This window comes from Eutrigla gurnardus (assembly GCF_963514095.1).
Source record: "Eutrigla gurnardus genome assembly, chromosome: 19".
Lineage (NCBI taxonomy): Eukaryota > Metazoa > Chordata > Actinopteri > Perciformes > Triglidae > Eutrigla > Eutrigla gurnardus.
The window spans coordinates 23,472,112-23,489,734 of record NC_139930.1 but is presented as its reverse complement, the minus strand read 5'-3'; the positions used below and the strand labels follow the sequence as shown (position 1 = coordinate 23,489,734).

The window sequence follows — 17,623 nt, the reverse complement described above, 5'->3', positions numbered from 1 at the left end:
TATAAGGTGTTCTTGGTGGGTTGAAGGAGTTAATGGAGGGGTGTTATGAGTGAGAAAAGACAGACCAACAGTGGGTTGTTTTGGGCTTACCTCAAGCGTTAGCAGGTTAGCAGGACCCCAGAGAGCCTCCTCGCCCAAACCTTGATGTGTTTCTTCAACTTTTACAGTCCGAAAAACAATTTTGTTGTAACAAAGTTAAGGCAGCTATTCACAAATGGGCGGTAGCCAGACGTGGTCCCCGGACGGACTCCTAGCTAGCTATCCAAATGCTAGCTCGAAATTCCCGCGAAAAGTGCCTTCACTCTCCTCTTAGCGATGCTAGCTCCTGCTGAGCGAATGAATCGATAAGCCCCGCCCCTGCCAGCACGCCATTGGTAGATTCGACAAAATACGTTTGAATTAGGATTAAATTGTATAATAAGGTTAAACAATATAAATCCAACAAATCTGTATTCCTCCTTTATTCTTAAATATTGAAAAAAAAAATCGTATTTTTGCGATGACCTAGAATCGCACTAGAAACATATTTTACAATTGTTCACATTGTTAATTTTTAGACTAAATAAAAGATACTTATGGCCAGTATATATTTTGAATACAATAAATATGACTCATTTATTTAAAACCTTTAGATTGAAACTTTACGTAGATTAAGAAAAAAAAATCACCCTCAATTTCACTGGACTTTTAAGTAAGTTTAAAGAAAATAATAATGTATATCATATACCACCACTTGAGACGTGCAACACAGGACACAGATGTCAGTTGAATTAAAACAGCTTTATTAGTGTACACTGTAAGAACTTGTTTGTATATGTAGACTTGCTGGGAAGCCAATGAAGATCGTCATCAGTGTTTGAAGGAGACAGAAACCCTAACAGCTTGTCATCTAATGGAATATGCTCCGTTGATAGCAAGAAAAAAAAAGGAACATCATGTATGGTAAAATAAAAATACAACTATACAATAACATCACCAGTGACCTGTAGAAACTTCACGTTCTCCAAAAAGCCACCTTCTTAGGGATTCATCAGAAAAAGGCTTGTTTGGAGATACACAATTGTCATCACAATAAGAAAAAATAAAATAAAACATGTCATCTGTAAATAGGAACGCGGCCCCTCAAAATGTGCAGCCTACACAAAACCTCATTTAGGCTCATCTTCCATCCCAGAACAAAATTCTCAGGAAGTGATAAAAAGCTGGCTGGTGTACAATGTTGGGAAGCACTCATTTAGAGAAAACACAAACAAATCGATGCCAAGGCTTTTGCTGGCAATATGCATAAAACAGCATGTCTAGCCATCAGAAAATGTGTTTGAGTACACAGTCCAAGCAATTTGATGCCACTGCATAGAACAAACGCGTGGGTTAGCAGTGATACAACAACCTTAAAACGCAACACAGTATTTTAATTCCATGTGCACCGGCACTCAGAAATGTCCAGTCAGTATTTTCCTTAATTAATGAAAAAAACGGAGACAGACCAGCAAACAGACAGGACAGACAGGTGGACAGATACACGTACAGAGAGACAAACTTCACTGCATTTGGCTGGTCTCAGTCTACAAGTGAATACTATAAAATTTTAACACAGGCAAATGCCCGACGAAAGAAGAAAATGGTTTTCCTAAAACATGTATATGTATACTTCATGATTTGCTGTGATCAAACCGACATAAAAGCAGGTTTTGCTTTAGGATTTTTTTTCCAGGTTTGTATGATTAAACACCAGGATTTCTCGACTTCATAGCCATCGTGTCATAAACTAAACCTTTCCTTAAACCTTCATTTGGAGTTCCACTTTTTTTTTTATTATTATTATTCAATCAACATTTCCCCAACATGTTGCAGTAGTGAGAGATCTGATAGAAAATGTGAATGTGTTTACATGCACACCGGCATTACTGTGCACCGAGTTAGGACCACTGTCAGTTAATCGAGTTGTATGGGATGAGCCAAGATAGTGAGGGAAGTTTACCAGCTAATTTACATGTTTCATAATATCCCACTCACAATCTTCTTAAGTGCATGCTGCATATTTGTTGGGATACATGTGATGAATCAATTTAGAGTAAATGAGATATGCCATAATATCATGTGGGCATGTAAACACGTTCACTGTAATTAAACACGTACAACCACACATAAGGAGTCGTGAGAATTAATTGGCAGCAGCTTAGACACTGCACGCTGGAATGTCCTATGATGCTAAAGTAAGACAGAATTCCACACATTCACCTTCCAAAGTCAGAGCTTTTAAAATCAATACAAACTGCTTGGACACTGGTTAATAATACTTCATTGACCAGCTGCTGGATTCAATTCTAGTATCTCCAAAAAGTGTGCATTTTTGTTTTGTTTTTAACAGGTGTCTTGATTTGTAACTAACATTTTTTAAATGTAATGCTGGAAAACTTTTAAAGCTTTTAGGGTTTTCACTAGCAAAAGGTTTATGTCGCAATGGATACAGGACACACTGTATATTCTTGCAGTCTTTGGGACAGCACTATTATAACGTGGGTCACACCCATAGAGCTGCTGTAAAGCCTACCTTTTCCACCAGCTATAACAACTGATAGATTTCAAAATTCACCGGCCACTGTTACAATATGAGCAGCCAAATCTGATTTTGAAGAAAAGAACGTAATCATATTGACTTGGCCACTAGAACTGTGGGAAATTCAGTGAAAATGTTATATCATATGCTACATACTTGATTAATCAGTGTCAAACTGTAATCATTTCAAACAGAGGGTGTATTCTAAAAAAATATTTAAATTTGAATTAAAGGGAAGGGAAATTCTTAAATATATTCATATATAAAAAATACAAAAATGTAGCTTAAACAATGTGTAAAGAAAATAGCTGTGTTGTATAACTAGCTTGTCAAATACTTAAAGCTAAACTAAGATTTGGACTCTAAAATACCGGTGAAGGTACCAGCTGGCTTTTTGATCGGGGCGAGACTTAAAATCGAAAGAATGCTCTTTAATAAGCCAATTTAGACAATATGGAATATATGGAATTAAAAAAAACTCTTTATAGTGAACATTCTTAAAAATATGGAAGATATCTTTTGTAATTGTCTAGACTTCAATTGGGCTTTTCAACATTCCTATCTGTACATTTCAAAGCATATCTTGCTGTATTTTACATCAAAGGCAACTTTCTTGGAGCATCAAGTGTGCATAATTTGGGGCAGTGCAAGTACAGTATAGAAGCCATCTTTTAGAAAGTCCCACACCGCAGGACTCGTCTTCCTATCAATAACATGTCAATAATGAGGAAACTGTGCATCAGTCCAAGCATATAATCTACATCAAATGGAACGTTAAGTGATGGGTGTTTATATATATTTTTGTTTTAGACAGCAGGGGGCGACATTGAGGCTTAGATTCTTGAAATGCATTTATACCGATTCCAAATCCTACATATCTCCCAAGTCCAGGATACAACTCTCCTCCATTAGCAAGATGATATAATTATAAAAAGTTAATGGAGCGGATGTAAGAGACAAAGAGAGAAAGCATAAGAGTGCACAGGGAAGTCAGTAACATTTGTTGGGCCTCAAAGACCAGAAGGGGTAAATTGTTTACTCTGGCTAACTCTGTGTGCCTTTATAAATAGTCTGAAGACGAGTTCAAAGACTATATGAGGTTCAGGGGAGGGACATGTCCAATTCTTGTGCAGAGAATTACTCAGTTTAGTCATTCCAGTTATCTATGTTGGCAAGCAGCTGTTTTTAGCTCTGATCCAAAACATCCACCCCACTGTCACGCATGGTTGAATGGGGGACACACACACACACACACACACACACACACACACACACACACACACACACACACACACACACACACACACACACACACACACACACACACACACACACACACACACACACACACACACACACACACACACACACACACACACACACACACACACACACACACACACACACACACACACACACAGTGTAAGAACTGTAAAGGTTTGTCTGTGTGTCAGTGTATGTGTGAGCATTTGAACATGTGAATGCAGGGTATGCAATATTAAATATTAGACATTTTCCATCTCTCAGTGGTCATCCCTTTCAGAGCTGAAGACCCTCAGTCCGGCGGCGGCGGGTCTGTGACCACAACGTCACCGGACCGATTCGGGAGAAACGCAGGATAAAGTGGGAAATCTGAAGATAAAAATGGAATGGAAGTTTGGTCACCAAAACCAAGAAGATGTCCAGGCGTGGAGCTGGTTGCTGATTGGTTGAACGTGAGCCTGGAGTGGCAGTACTACTGTTGGTCAACCGTGTGTAAACAAAGATCTTGACATTGAATCAGAGTTGTGCTGTGGTTGGTAGGTAGGTAGTGAAGCAGTAAGGTGTAAGGACTAGTGAGAGACTGCCTCGGAGCTAGAAGGTCACATACTCAGATCCCCGAAACAAACTGTCGCCGTGTCACTGAGCAGGACGGTGAAGCTCCCTCCGGCTGTGAGTTTCTGGATGAAAGCCTCAGTCAAATACCAAAAAAAAAAAACAGGAAACGCAGTCTGGTCCAGTATGACGTCGCTCTTGTCATTTTGATATTGCGGAGGTGAATTATTAGGTCCATAATTACTGGAATGTCATCCTAACGTTAATCCAACAGAACCAAAAGGTGATCAGGCCCATTATGACATCATTAACATTCCACTATTGTCCATCAGCAATGTCATCGTCCCATCCTCCAGGTCCGTTGTGTAATCCTCCCCCCCCCCCCCCCCCCCCGTAATGATAATTCTTGTTGGTGCACCAGTTTAAGACGGTGGTCTTCCTCAGGACATCCTCGTCAAATGCTGTGAAATGTCACATTGACTGTGTCGGCAGCAGGAGAATCCCCGTTTAGGACATACTGGAGCAGCGCACAGATGGTGAACCCATCTGGGTCAGCACCTTATCCAACCACTGGAGGGGGCCGTTGAGATGCAGCTCGATCCAACAGGGAGTGCTGGTTACTGTCTGACGTCTGTAGGGATAAAATATGGGCAAAGAAATATCTTGCTGAGGCTCAAGGTGTTATGGCATGCAATATGTGGGCCTGTAATAATAATAATTAAAGTACACAACCTTAGTAGAATTTGCAGATAATGATAGAATTCCACCCATTTCATTCAGTATTTTCTTAGTTATGAAGTGTTAGACAAACACACATTCTTATATTATCAGTTATTAAGTGAATGCTGCATTATAACACATACAAATTAGATATTGAATGGAAACAGTAGTACCATAATTCGAGTATAATTTTTAGTAGTAGTAGAAGTCAGATGTGTGAGTAGGTGTAGACAACTTTTCTTAAAGTGATTTACAACAAATAATAAAAAGTGAATGGGAGCTTGTATTGTCCAGGTCTCACCAGATGATCAAACACAGCTGACTACAATGTGGTCCTGCCAGACTTGGGCTGGGCTCTACAGACAGTGGAGACACTGACTGCTAACCAGACAGGCTACACAGTGGCTAAACCCTGGCCAGCAAGGATAAGCCAAAACACCCCCACAAACACTGCCGTCTGGCTCCTTGGAGGGTGCAGCACAGAGCGGAGCCAGGAGCAGAACAGATGTTTGCTGGATGGATGGTTGGAGTGCCACATACATACAGAGATGCTCAGTAATCTTTGACATTTCACAACAAAAGGACGGATATATCAGAGAAGATTAAACACATGCAGTGCAGGTGATAGCATGAACCAGCAAACAAACCTTTGACCTCACAAACGCTTGTTTACATAATGTACATTGTCATGCCCTAGGTTTTAATCTCTGTCTCTATTCATTCACCTTAACTGGGGGGAGAAGACAAAAGAGACAGAAGTCCCACACATTGGCTCTATTTGCTAAATAAAATGGTGGTTTTATCTGTGCACAGGAAGTGATGATTCAAAGGGTGAAATTTAAACAGCTTTTTTAGACCCTGTAAACTGTCGGCCATCCATGCCATCAGCTGCATTTGGATAATTGTTTCGAAACTGACTGCAGGAAAACTATTGACACACAAGCAGATGTGCATTTTTCTTTAGCTCAAAAGATGCTGCTCCAGTATTTGTAGCTTTACTTAAGTCCAGTCCATTCAGCTAAGGCCATGAGGCAGTGGTTTGTGAGTCAGTGTTCAGGGCAGATGGTACAGCTGCTGTATGCACGGAGCAGCATTTGGAGTCTGGCTTTGCTGAGCTCTGAGCTGGACCAACATGAGCTCCGTCAGTTCAGGCTTAAACAGTAAGTTGCCTTTTGCTGTTATTTTGAGCAAAAATGCCCAATTTATGTATATTATAGCTGCATGTGAGCGAAATCAATACATTGCAGTGCAGTCACTGCAGTCAGGGGATCTATACATAGGGTATAGGTAAATTAAATACATAAACAAGCAACAGTACTAAACTTGAGGACATAGAGGTTGTATAAGGTGGAGGAAGCTGTATCATAATAGCTGTGTCACACCATCATATAACCAACAGTAGCCAAGTCATCAAGCTACACTGTGCCGCTTTTTTATCTGACCAGACATCTACAACCCACCATTCACCATGGACGATAGTGAAAGAGAGAAGGATGTTCTCACTAGCGTTGCATACCTGTACTCCGCTCCCCAGCCCTTGACGAAGCTCATTCTGATGGTGCACATCCTGGTTAGTTGGTAGACTGCCTCAAACCCCTGATTGACTGACTGGGCCAGCAGTGCAGCAAACTCCTGGTTGTTAAAAATCTTCAGATTACAGCCTGGAAAGAAGGAAAAGAAATAGGTGTGATGGTCAGCTTGGTTTAAGGGGGGGTGGACTGAGAAAACAGTGGGGGCAACAACGGAAATACATGCAGGATGTTTGATTGTATCCATGATAAAGTCTGACAAGAACGACCCTGAATGTCTTGCAAATCCTCGTTTCCTTTCAGTACAATTCTGTGCCGTCGGTAATCAAACTGTTCACACCGCTCATTTGGCCAGGAATGAAATGTTCAAAGTTACAAGGCAAGAGATGAGTCAGAGTGTGTGTGGGTGAGAGTCTGAGAAAAACTGTCGCATGGTGGAGGGCATTAGTGCTCTCCACTCAATCAATATCAGATGAAAGAAGTCGTGTTTCTCAATTCAGACCGTTTCCGTCGTGAAGGTTAGCCATAATAGGTATTCTTCTTCCTCCGCAAGTTTCCAGATAAAAAAAAAATACTAGACAAATATCTTATTAATATTATATCCACGACTCTTATTTCCTATTACCTGGTGGTATCTTGCAGACTGTGGCGGGATGCCAGCCGTATCGCTGGTTGCAGTTGGGACTCTGGACAAAAATGGCACTGTCGCTGAGGCACTCGGCGAACACCTCGCCTCCAATGTAATACAACCTTACACCACGACCTGCAGAGAGGGAAGAATACGAGGGTTTTCATGGAGGAAGACATACAATCATACAGAAGAAATACTAAACTGTAACTATAATTGTACTGTAAAAAATGTCATGTTTATCCAGCATTATATCCACAATAACATTTGGTTTAAAACTCCCAAATCTCTTAAATGTCAAATTTACTTCTCTTTAAAAATAAAATTTTCTCAGTGTACTGATTTGTACTAATAATAACTCATATGTTACTGTCTCTGGGTGAAGAAGCGCATGCGTCTGTACCTATATGTCTCCTTGTCATTTCAACAGTCGCGTTCCTGTTTACATTGCTGAGAAGCCCTAGACAGAAGCGTTCGGAGTTGGAGGGGTCGGTGAAACCGTCGACTGTCAGAGATGGCTGCGAGGCGTGGAACGTCTCCCCGACACGCTGGTTTAGCTCATAGTAGGCTATCGAGCACCAGAAAGCCGGTTCACTGTAGGTAACCGGCTGAAGGTCTGAAGGGAAATCAAGGTGAAGACGTTTTACACGTTAACAACGGTTTCTGTTTTTTTATTTTCCAAATCTGAGGACAAAACATTAAGATTTCCATCCATTTTTCAATATGGCAACTAAAAATATACCTCTACAATAAAAGAAAACATTTTTCAAACATGAATTCACTTTCCAGAGCTAAACTGATAGAGCGTTCTTACCCAGGCCGTGATTGACGGGTGACAAGGCGCTGGGTGACATTTCTGCTGGTGAGCCTGGGAGAAAAAAAGAAAGGCATCACAAATTACCTTTTAGTAATACGTATGACATTTGATGTATAGTTTGTGCTGTTTAATGGACACCATTTGTAGTGTTTATTTTCACATCGAGTGTGACTTCTGACCTTCATAGTGCGTTTTTCCCCCCAAATCAGTGAGATAAACAGCAGCTTATATATGAGCACAAAACTCAAATAGTCTACCTGATTCCATACTTTGATTCATCTGTTGGTCACTATTTTCTCCATCTTCACTGATGTAGCCAGGAGGAGGAGTCTCTGTGAATAAAGACAGACATGCCAAAACAATAAGAATACATGTTAAAACGACACACTGAGGCACATCTTGAGAAAGACTGAAGCTTGTTCAAGTCAACATAAAGCTTCCGTGTGTATAATGACGATTACAATAGAAACAACCACCAGTCGATCTTTAATTAACAACTCTCCATTAAATACAAATCTAGTCGGCTTGTGTGACAGCGAAGGTAAGAAGTGAATTTAAAGCATTAACGAGCTTCCTGCCCTGCATACAAACCTGGTATATAGTTATTCGGAGGTTCTATGCCGGCAGGGAAGTTGGTGTTTTCTGGGATGGAGTTTGTAAAGTCGTCTAGAGGAGGAAGCTCCGTCAGTATCTCTGTGTGGCGTGGAACCAGCACCGGTGGCAGCACTGGGGAGACAACGAAGACGGAGGCAAATATGAATTGCTTTATAGATCAAAATCCCCAAAACACAGAAAAATAAAGCCTAAACACAAATAAACTGGTTACACATATGTGCAAAACTACAATAATGACAATTTAAACTCTTGCCATTAACCGACATGTTAGAGGGCACCTTGAAGATTACAGCCGGCAGTACTCAGAGAACGATTCTCAAGAACGCTTACCAGGCGTCTCCACTCTCTGGTAATGGTAGGGGTTGACGCACACTTCATCCTTTTTGAGGTTGAAGGCAAACTGGCAGGAGTCGATGGCCCTCAGCTCATGGTGGCTGTGAAGGTCGGGCCATCTCCACAGGCGGCAGTAGATGACGTGGGGCAGACCCTTACGATGGGACACCTGAAGACGCCCGTCCAGCGACCTGACAAGGTCGGGGAGAGAGGAAAGCTGACAGATCAGTCGTGTGCCCAATGTGTGTCTTTATTTTCTGGTTTGGTAACCAACAAAGACCACTCCTCCACCACAGAGTTCAGGACGCTGGTTGTGTTTTACAGCTAAACTTGATCTCAACAAGACTCATGAGCACAGATGGAAAGAGGCATTGCTCAGTCAGAGTGATCCCCGAAACATCAGTCTTAAGCCTATAATTGAATTACCTAATTTTACAAAAAAAAAAAAAAGAATCTTTATTACAGACAAAGCATCTGGAAATGGAAATCACTTTGAAACACATCTTTATTAGTGTATTTTTATGAGTTATCAATGGTGCCACTTAATCACTTAATCTGATAGCAAAGGCAATGAGCATCACTCATATTGCCATTGCAACTCAAATCAAACTAAATTATTTCCATATTGCCTGCATATAGAATATATAGCATACAGCATAATTACACAAATGGCAGTGATAAGATTGTATTATGAGGGGCAATTACACAACACACACTCAAGACGGTGTATACTGATACTGCAGATTGCAGACGGATGAAGAGTAAATGAAGGAATGACAAGATGATGATAGAGATTTTGGACTCGTGTGTGTCAAGTGCGTGCGAGTGTATTCACCTGCTGTGGTCATGGTATCCGTACATGCCTGTCGAGTCCCACTGCGCTATCGTGTGGCCTGAGCCTAGACCCCACAGATCTGAGCAATTACTACAGACACACAAACACACGCACACACACACACACACAAACAAAGGATACGCATATGCATTTACGCACACAAACACACACACAGAGGACAAGTGCAAAAAGGATAAAATGAATAAAAGAAAACAGATGGTAAACATGAGATGTTTCATTCCACATTAGTAGGATGAACTCACAAACATGTACAGCTGGTCTCTTATTGGCATGAAGGAAAGAAACAAAGAAATTCACCCTCTGACTTTTCAAAAAGAGACACTGACTGGATGACAGGTGAATGTGTGATAAATCCAAATTTGACAGACAGTGATGTGGTGCAATGAGGCGATGCAGACGGGATTGAATTGTGGCCGCTTGTTAATAACTTTTATGGGAAAGGTGATACCAGATTAATTTATCTTCTGATTAATTTCACTGCTCACATATGTCTGATCATTTTGCTTGTTTTTAAAAGGCTTTAAAGACGTTACATTAGGTTCTGCACGGCCAGATTGCACATCACACCTGAACTACACATGCACATGATTGACATTCCTGCTGTCTCTTATTAAGGCATGATATGTGTGACATGTCTACACAACAACAACATGTGAATGAGGAAATAACAGACAAAACAAATGTGTGTATACGAATACAAAGTGTGTGTATGACTGAAGAAAAGCACACATCCAGACAGCCGCTAACTTGTTCTCTTATGGGTTTTTCCTCATTGTGTTGATGGAAGAGGCGATTCTGCTCTCTGATCAGAGGAAGGTAATTACCAGGCATGTCTGTACAAGACCTCCCATCTCCACACCGAAAGAGATCTACATCTACAAGCCCCATCTACAGCCTTCTTCCTCTCTCACCTCCCGAGTACGACCACCACGGTGCCCGTTTCTGAGCAAGATCTTCACCTATGAGTCACTGTGGAAGTCAAAAAGGGGTCCAGTTATCAATTCAACCGGATTATTTGCTAAATATCATCATGTTATCCACATTTCTGTCAATACTCTCATTTACTCTGGCACATTGTTCCGTCATATTTCTTCCTGCCACCATTCAAATAGAAATATGCAAAGCTCTACATCTGCTTCTTACTGACAATCCTCCAAAACCTGGCAAACTGGCAACTTCAAAAGCAGAGGCAATTTATCTTGACTTGAATCAGCCTTACTTCTCTGCATACAAAGGGAAGTGAACTATGCATCAAAGGCCTGGAATGCTATCTGCCGAAAACTACCGAGTACTGTCAAGTAATCCATCCGGACCTACCAGTCCATGGCAGTGTTGCCCCTACTATGTAGCCATTTCAACCAAAGTCATGAAGATTTGGATAACAAAATGCTTACTTTACATTATTTCTGGATAGTCATATGTTAGTTGAAACTCCCTAATTCCAATGTTTACCAACTGATGACCACGGGGCAGAGTACCTTCTCTCTATATTTACTTTGGCCTATAGCATCAAGTTAATACAAGAAAATCAGTGAACCAAACTAAGTGAAAGCACTTGGTTGTTTGTTATATTTGTGTTCCAATAATTGCCTTAATCACTGATCAGTTTGGCACACAAGTAACAGAAAACAAGCTGTCGATGTGACTCATCGAGCTGAAAGAACTGAAAGTTTTATGGTCCAAACCTTGAAGTCTTGAGATGAAGTACTCCTTCAAATTATTTATTTTCTTCAGAGATTGAAGACAGCAACAGTAGTCAAGTAAGTGTCTAACAAGAACCAGCATCGCCTTATCAGCACCACTTCAGAAGCTACTATCTAGCCTACATTCCTCAGGATTAAAAAAACACAGAGGCCAGACACTTGGGCTTCACACGATTCTTCTTCTGCACTTTTAACCCCCTTTTTAACCATCCACAGTCTGACCCGTTTCAGATATACCCTACTGCTTAGCTTACAGTATATAACCCCATATATCAGGATTCATGCTGCCAGGTCATCCTGTATCAGTTAGGATTTATTTTATGCTTTAGAGCTTCGCAACTGGCAATAACAGCTACTCCGATGAGTTGCTCCACTGAACTTCACTGACCCAAGCACCGATACTTGTTGAAAATACCAACACATATAAAGAAGCATGTCCAGGATTGCCAGGTGTAAAAATCTACACAGCAGCATTAGGACTGTGATGTGCTTAGAGCTCCCCGACTTCAGCTGCATAGAATGCATTGTTGAGGAACTACCCACCCACCAGGAACATGGCCATCTGATGTTTCTCGTTGCAGGGGACCAACCCTTTGTGATAAAGGAAGAGTAAACACACCACCTGCCATTTTTATTTTCCGTTCCACCTCCAGCTTCTCACCCGTTTTCCAAAGCGTGGGTGAAATTATGTCAATATATTGCTGTGAATGCAAATACGCTATCCAATTGTTGTCTAACCCAATGCATATCAAATTCACCTAGAACACATTGTAATACCCAGTATGAAGGTAATTTTGATCTTAACATTTGTTCCTTTCTGTTTGCTGAGAAGATGGTGTGGTGATGCGAAATAGCATCATTCAGCGAAAGAGCTTTTTTTAAAACAAGCTGTCCTACTTAAGTGTCTTTGAGCAGGACTGTAAATCCCAAACAACTCCAGGTGAGCTGATCTGTGATCAGACGTAGGTGGAAAAGATCACTTCCCTGTAGGTTGTCCTTTATAATCAAAGGAAACTAAGAGAGAGGAAAAGAAGAGGGAGAAAGGAAGCTCATCAAATCTTCACAGAGCAGCGTAGTTATCTCCCCTCTCTGCTGATCCTCGGTGGATTGATTGACGCTAATCACATGTTTCTCATGGGGCTCCCCTTGACTTTTCCACCTTCGTGATAAGGTTTCACCTGGCCTGGTGACATGGCTCATGTACCGTATCATGTGACACAGCAGCAATCTATACTGAAAGACACATGACCTGTAACCGTTCAGGCTACGCGTCTACAATTATTGGCAGGTTCTTTCTGAACTAAGTTTACCAAGTTTGTCAAAGGACTTTTTTTCGTGTGAATGTGACGATGTGTGAGAGTGTCATTGTGTGTGTAGAAAGCTATAATGGATGAAAGCTGTTTGTTTTAACTGTGCCCTCGCAAAAGGACTCTGAGGTGATAAAAGACTTCACATTAAATGACTTCTTCACAGCTATGCAGTGCTTGATGCGCCAATACTTTGTTTCCATTATATCTCAACTTTGTCTATTAAGGCCATGCTAAACTGTCCATGACCACCCATCAACAGCTTTCAGATTGCTTCGTGCTTCAGTAGCATTTCTTCAGAACTGATTCAGGCACAAAGTACTTCTTTATGTGGAGTGGAGGCGATGCCGAGCACCGATCCTCCCACGTTCATCCTCAAATGTGTGTTAGATACTTCAGCGACTGTCACAAAGTTCAGCATTCTCCTTTGTGTTTATTGTTTATTGTGGCAAAACAGTCTAATGCTGCAGAGTGTCGGTGCATCTCTACACGAAAACTATTCAATAAAATCATCCAGGGCAATGTTCCTTACCTTTTAAACCTCATTACATCACGGTTTAACGTGAAATCACGTTGCACTAAACTTTAAACTGAGCTTAAACTCAAGAAAGATGCAGCTTAAACCTCTTTCAACAGAGACTAAATTGTGTTATGTTGCACTTCAGAGAGCAACCCATCAACGAGGATGCACACAATATGAACGCACAGATGCATTTAATGCATGTAGTCAACGAATTCTAACGCCATTTAAAATGTTTGGTTGGCATCATGTGACATCCGTTTCCTCCAATCAGGTTTCACTTCTGCTGCCTTGCTAACCTACGGCACAGTAGAATGGGGAAGCGGACCTGTTGTTGCACAACAGACACTTTTCTTTCTGCAAGCTTGTGGTTGCCAGTCACCCTTCTAACTTTCATGTGTGTTGACACACCTTGCTGTGCTGATCTGGTATTGTGGTATATGATGTGCTCGAGAGATCACACGTGTCTTTCTCATATATACCTTGCCTGTGCTTACCATGTCCAGCGCCATACAGGTGTGGTTTTACCTAAATATCTTGAACCACATGGTTTCTATTCCATGTGACAACAGACATGTTTTCCCTGCATGTGTGTGTAATCGTATCCAAGGAAAAGCCAGTAATACAGGATGGGTTCGTGTCCTCGTCTCACCTGGGTATGGTGACACACTTTGTGTTGCTGTTCTGCGTGCTGATGGCTTTCTCCAGCTCATCCAGCTGCCCGGTCTTCTTCAGCTTCTTCACCAAGCTCTTCACGGCTTTTTCACACCACTTATCCTCTTGTCCTCCTCCGTTCTGCTCCCCTACTCCTCCGATGCCTCCTCCTGCTCCTCCGCTGCCTGCCGGAGTCTTCTTCCATCCCAGCAGGCGCTTCACTACCGGGGGAGTGAAGGGAAGGATGGAGGACATGGTGGCCTGTGTATGTGTGTTTTGATGCCCCTCTTAATTTGATGTTAAGAGGAAGAGGGGAAGAAGGATGGTACAGCTGATGGGTTGTTGTCTGAAATCCTTCTGAAGATTGTTTAAAACCCTATATACACAGAATATATGTATTGTGTTAATTAACGTCTAAACAGAACTAAGGCATTGGTTTTGTGTAGTCTGGGGAAATCGTATGAAAAGCATGAATGAGGGAGCGAGTACATCCAAAGAAACCTGTGAGAAACAGAGGGGAAACAAGAGAAAGGACACTGAAGATGAAACGTCTGATGAGCAACTTATTGCATCACATTTTCTTCTAATCTGATAACATCGTACAGGACTCAGCAGTTTTAAACCATTAACCGATTCCGTTCCCCTGTTGTTCAGCCCCTGCAGAATACACTCTCCTCAGATATACGTACAATGCTGTTTAACAAAAGGTAAGCTGTTCTGTTTGCACAAACACGTATGCCACCTTGCAAAACCACTTAAACTAATTTACATCCTTAAACACAGAGCTCTACATTAAGGGACTTATAATAATTATTATTGACTGGCCAATAATGGCTTACAGCTGCATATCTTTAGACAAATTAAAAAAATATATACATGACATGCATTGATCCACCATATTTAGTAGGACTTCTATTATCGCAATAATCTGTTTAAATGTTATATTTATGGGCCAGATAAAGTTACATTTCAGAAACATTAAGTGGTGTTTTTTTCAAGTGGCAGCAGTGAGACACGTGTATCACATCGAGCAGCATTTCACCATATATACCAAACTGTTGAGTCACATGTCAGTTACTTTACTTCACATTTTCTCTTCATACACCTCTAGCTCTTCATAAACCATTTTAAATTGTTCAAAGGATGGAAATAAATGCTGTATGTCACATGTTTGTTTTTCTTCTTTATTTTGGAAACCTTTAAAAATGAATTGAACACAACAGAATATTCATCGTGTACAAGCAGGGATGTATGAGAGGTGTCAAAGCTAAATTGAGTTCTAATCCTATGCTAATCTGATAGTAAACTATCCTGTTACTGAAACCAACCACTGTCCAGCACCGACAGACTGTTAAACCTGGTCGGAAGTAGACCTGTGAACAATTATCTGACGTGAATTTCATAGTGGAGACTGACAAGCAGCTAGAATTCAATAATAATTAGTTCTGGGTGTTAGCTCTGACTTGCATATGTAAACGTACCCTATATTATAGGTCTAATGTTATTGCCAAGATCCTGTTTCCAGCCTAATGAGGAAATGAGGAAACACACGTGCTCAGACAGAGCAAACCCAAAGTGAACCTAGCCTAATTTAATTGTTAAATCAATGTTTCCCCCCTTCCCTCCCATGGATGCAATCCTCTAAAAACACAAACACTTCTGTTGTGTCTAGATCTTAGCAGCAGATCATTTATCATTTAGACTCTAATAAAAAACAGATAAACACTCAGTGGTGCAGATTTATCCACTTAGCTGTCAGGGAGGAAGGGATATCTGTTCTTAGCATGTTACTCTGAAAGTCCAAGCTCCTTCTAAGAATTCATTTCACGGGCTTAACCCTTGGACTGCTTACTATTAGTGCAGGAGTATGAATGGCTTGGAGAAACGAGTCAGACCATTCCTGAAATTAATTAACTACAATCTCGGTACCTGCAGTTGCTTGATGTTGTCTAAACATCCAGGCATGCGATGCATTAGTGCCAGCATATACAGAAAAATAAGTCTTTGATGCCAGAATAAAAGCAGGCTGGAAAAACATAACATCCACATAAAAGGCTCTAGGTTTGTCCCCGTGTTAGAGGTCATGGAAAAGTCATGATTTAGCAAAATAAAGGATCGCTTAAAAACAGGGTAGGGTTATTCCTTTTGGTAAATGTGGGCAGCTTACACAAAGGAGGAGGAAACTCCTCAAACCTTAGCTGATGGGGAGTCCCAGGGACAAAACACTGTCGTGTGTGGGAAGCGTTCAAACTGAACACAAAGTCTTAATGTAAGAAGAAAAAAAGCACAAAACGTGCTGTTGTGGCCACAAAATACACGTCTGCTCCGAATCTCTGACCACGGCTATCAGGGCCTTGTGGGCAAAATAAGCAACGTTACTTTGTCTACAACGTCTCGCCTTTTGTTTTATTTCTGGGTGAGAAACTGTCTTGTTTGGGTTACTTCTTCTCCGGAACCATAACGTGCACATAATAGCACACACACACGGTTTAATAAGAAGCTAACGCTACGGACGGCGGCTCCGACCAAAAACAACCCAGTGCGTTTAGACTTTGACAAGCTCTAAAAGAGCCGAGTTCATTTCCACTCGTGGGTCTGGTTCGCTGTGAAAGCTGTGCAGATACAGTGAAAATATTCCGGGTTCTTTTGTCTCGAAATGACTGGAGCCCCCTCCCTCCCCTCTCCTCCTCCTCGCCTCAAAAAAAGAAAAAGAGAAAGAGTAAAAAAAAAAATCCGCTAGCAAGCTTGCTACTTTGTGTCACAGACAAATAAACAGGTCCGCGGTGTGTTTCTGTCGCTTAGGAATCCAACCCGCTACATTGTTAGAAACACACTTACCCCCGGCGTGGAGATGAAAGGGCGCCGAGCAGTCATTCAGGTGCCTGTCAGTACAGCCAGCTCCTTCATTTTCATGCATCCAGGGAGACTTTAAACTGTATTTTCCACCTCCGAGCCGCCGGGATGATGGCCCCTCATTCAAAGCTCAACCAAACATGTATCCTTTCACACTAAAACTTGAACGGCAACGCGACGCCGCCATGCCCCGCCTCCTCTCTCTTCCCATTGGCTGATGTCTGGGGTCCAGCCAATAACGTGTTGCCAGACGTGTGTCCAATTGGCTCAAGGTCGTGTCCGTCATATCTCGGTACCTTACGAAGGTATGTGATGTTTATCAGTGGGTACCTTGATTGTCCTTTTTTTTTTTTGCTGTTGCATAATGTCGTAATTAAATCCAGCAGGAATAGAAAAGAACAAAGACGGCTCCCGTACAAGAAACACACAGCACATGCGCGTATCTTCACAGTGTAGATACCACTATCTGTGGTTGAACATGCCTGCAGCAACGCTCACACACTTGTGACATGTTGAGTTTGAATCAGTGTAGAGCACATAGCATTTATATTCCGTGTATATGATAGTAGATGTAAAGGGTGAAATCAGTGTATTATAAAGGCAAACTTATAAAGGCTGTTTCATCTTCATTTTTAATATAACTGATTTCCTTTTTCCAAATTCGCCCAAGCTTTTAAATGCTATTTATACATTCGATTATTCCTTTATTTGTT

At 41.4% G+C, this 17,623-nt stretch overlaps 1 protein-coding gene across 3 annotated transcripts; it reads right to left on the bottom strand.

Moving 5' to 3' along the window:
- Positions 1 to 761: 761 nt before the first annotated feature.
- Positions 762 to 17,033, bottom strand: smad2 (SMAD family member 2). 3 transcript variants are annotated; one of them, XM_084034559.1, is made up of 11 exons: positions 16,896 to 17,033; positions 14,056 to 14,558; positions 9,853 to 9,942; positions 9,015 to 9,208; positions 8,661 to 8,795; positions 8,327 to 8,401; positions 8,067 to 8,120; positions 7,656 to 7,868; positions 7,250 to 7,387; positions 6,612 to 6,756; positions 762 to 5,006 (listed from the first exon to the last, which is right to left on the bottom strand). In XM_084034559.1, exons 2-11 carry the CDS (start codon positions 14,310 to 14,312, stop codon positions 4,883 to 4,885), a joined length of 1,425 nt encoding a protein of 474 aa, XP_083890685.1. In that variant the 5' UTR covers positions 14,313 to 14,558; positions 16,896 to 17,033; the 3' UTR covers positions 762 to 4,882. The 3 variants fall into 3 exon arrangements, with proteins under 3 accessions (XP_083890685.1, XP_083890686.1, XP_083890687.1); XM_084034560.1 differs by having other exon boundaries at positions 8,339 to 8,401; XM_084034561.1 differs by lacking the exon at positions 9,853 to 9,942.
- Positions 17,034 to 17,623: the final 590 nt, after the last annotated feature.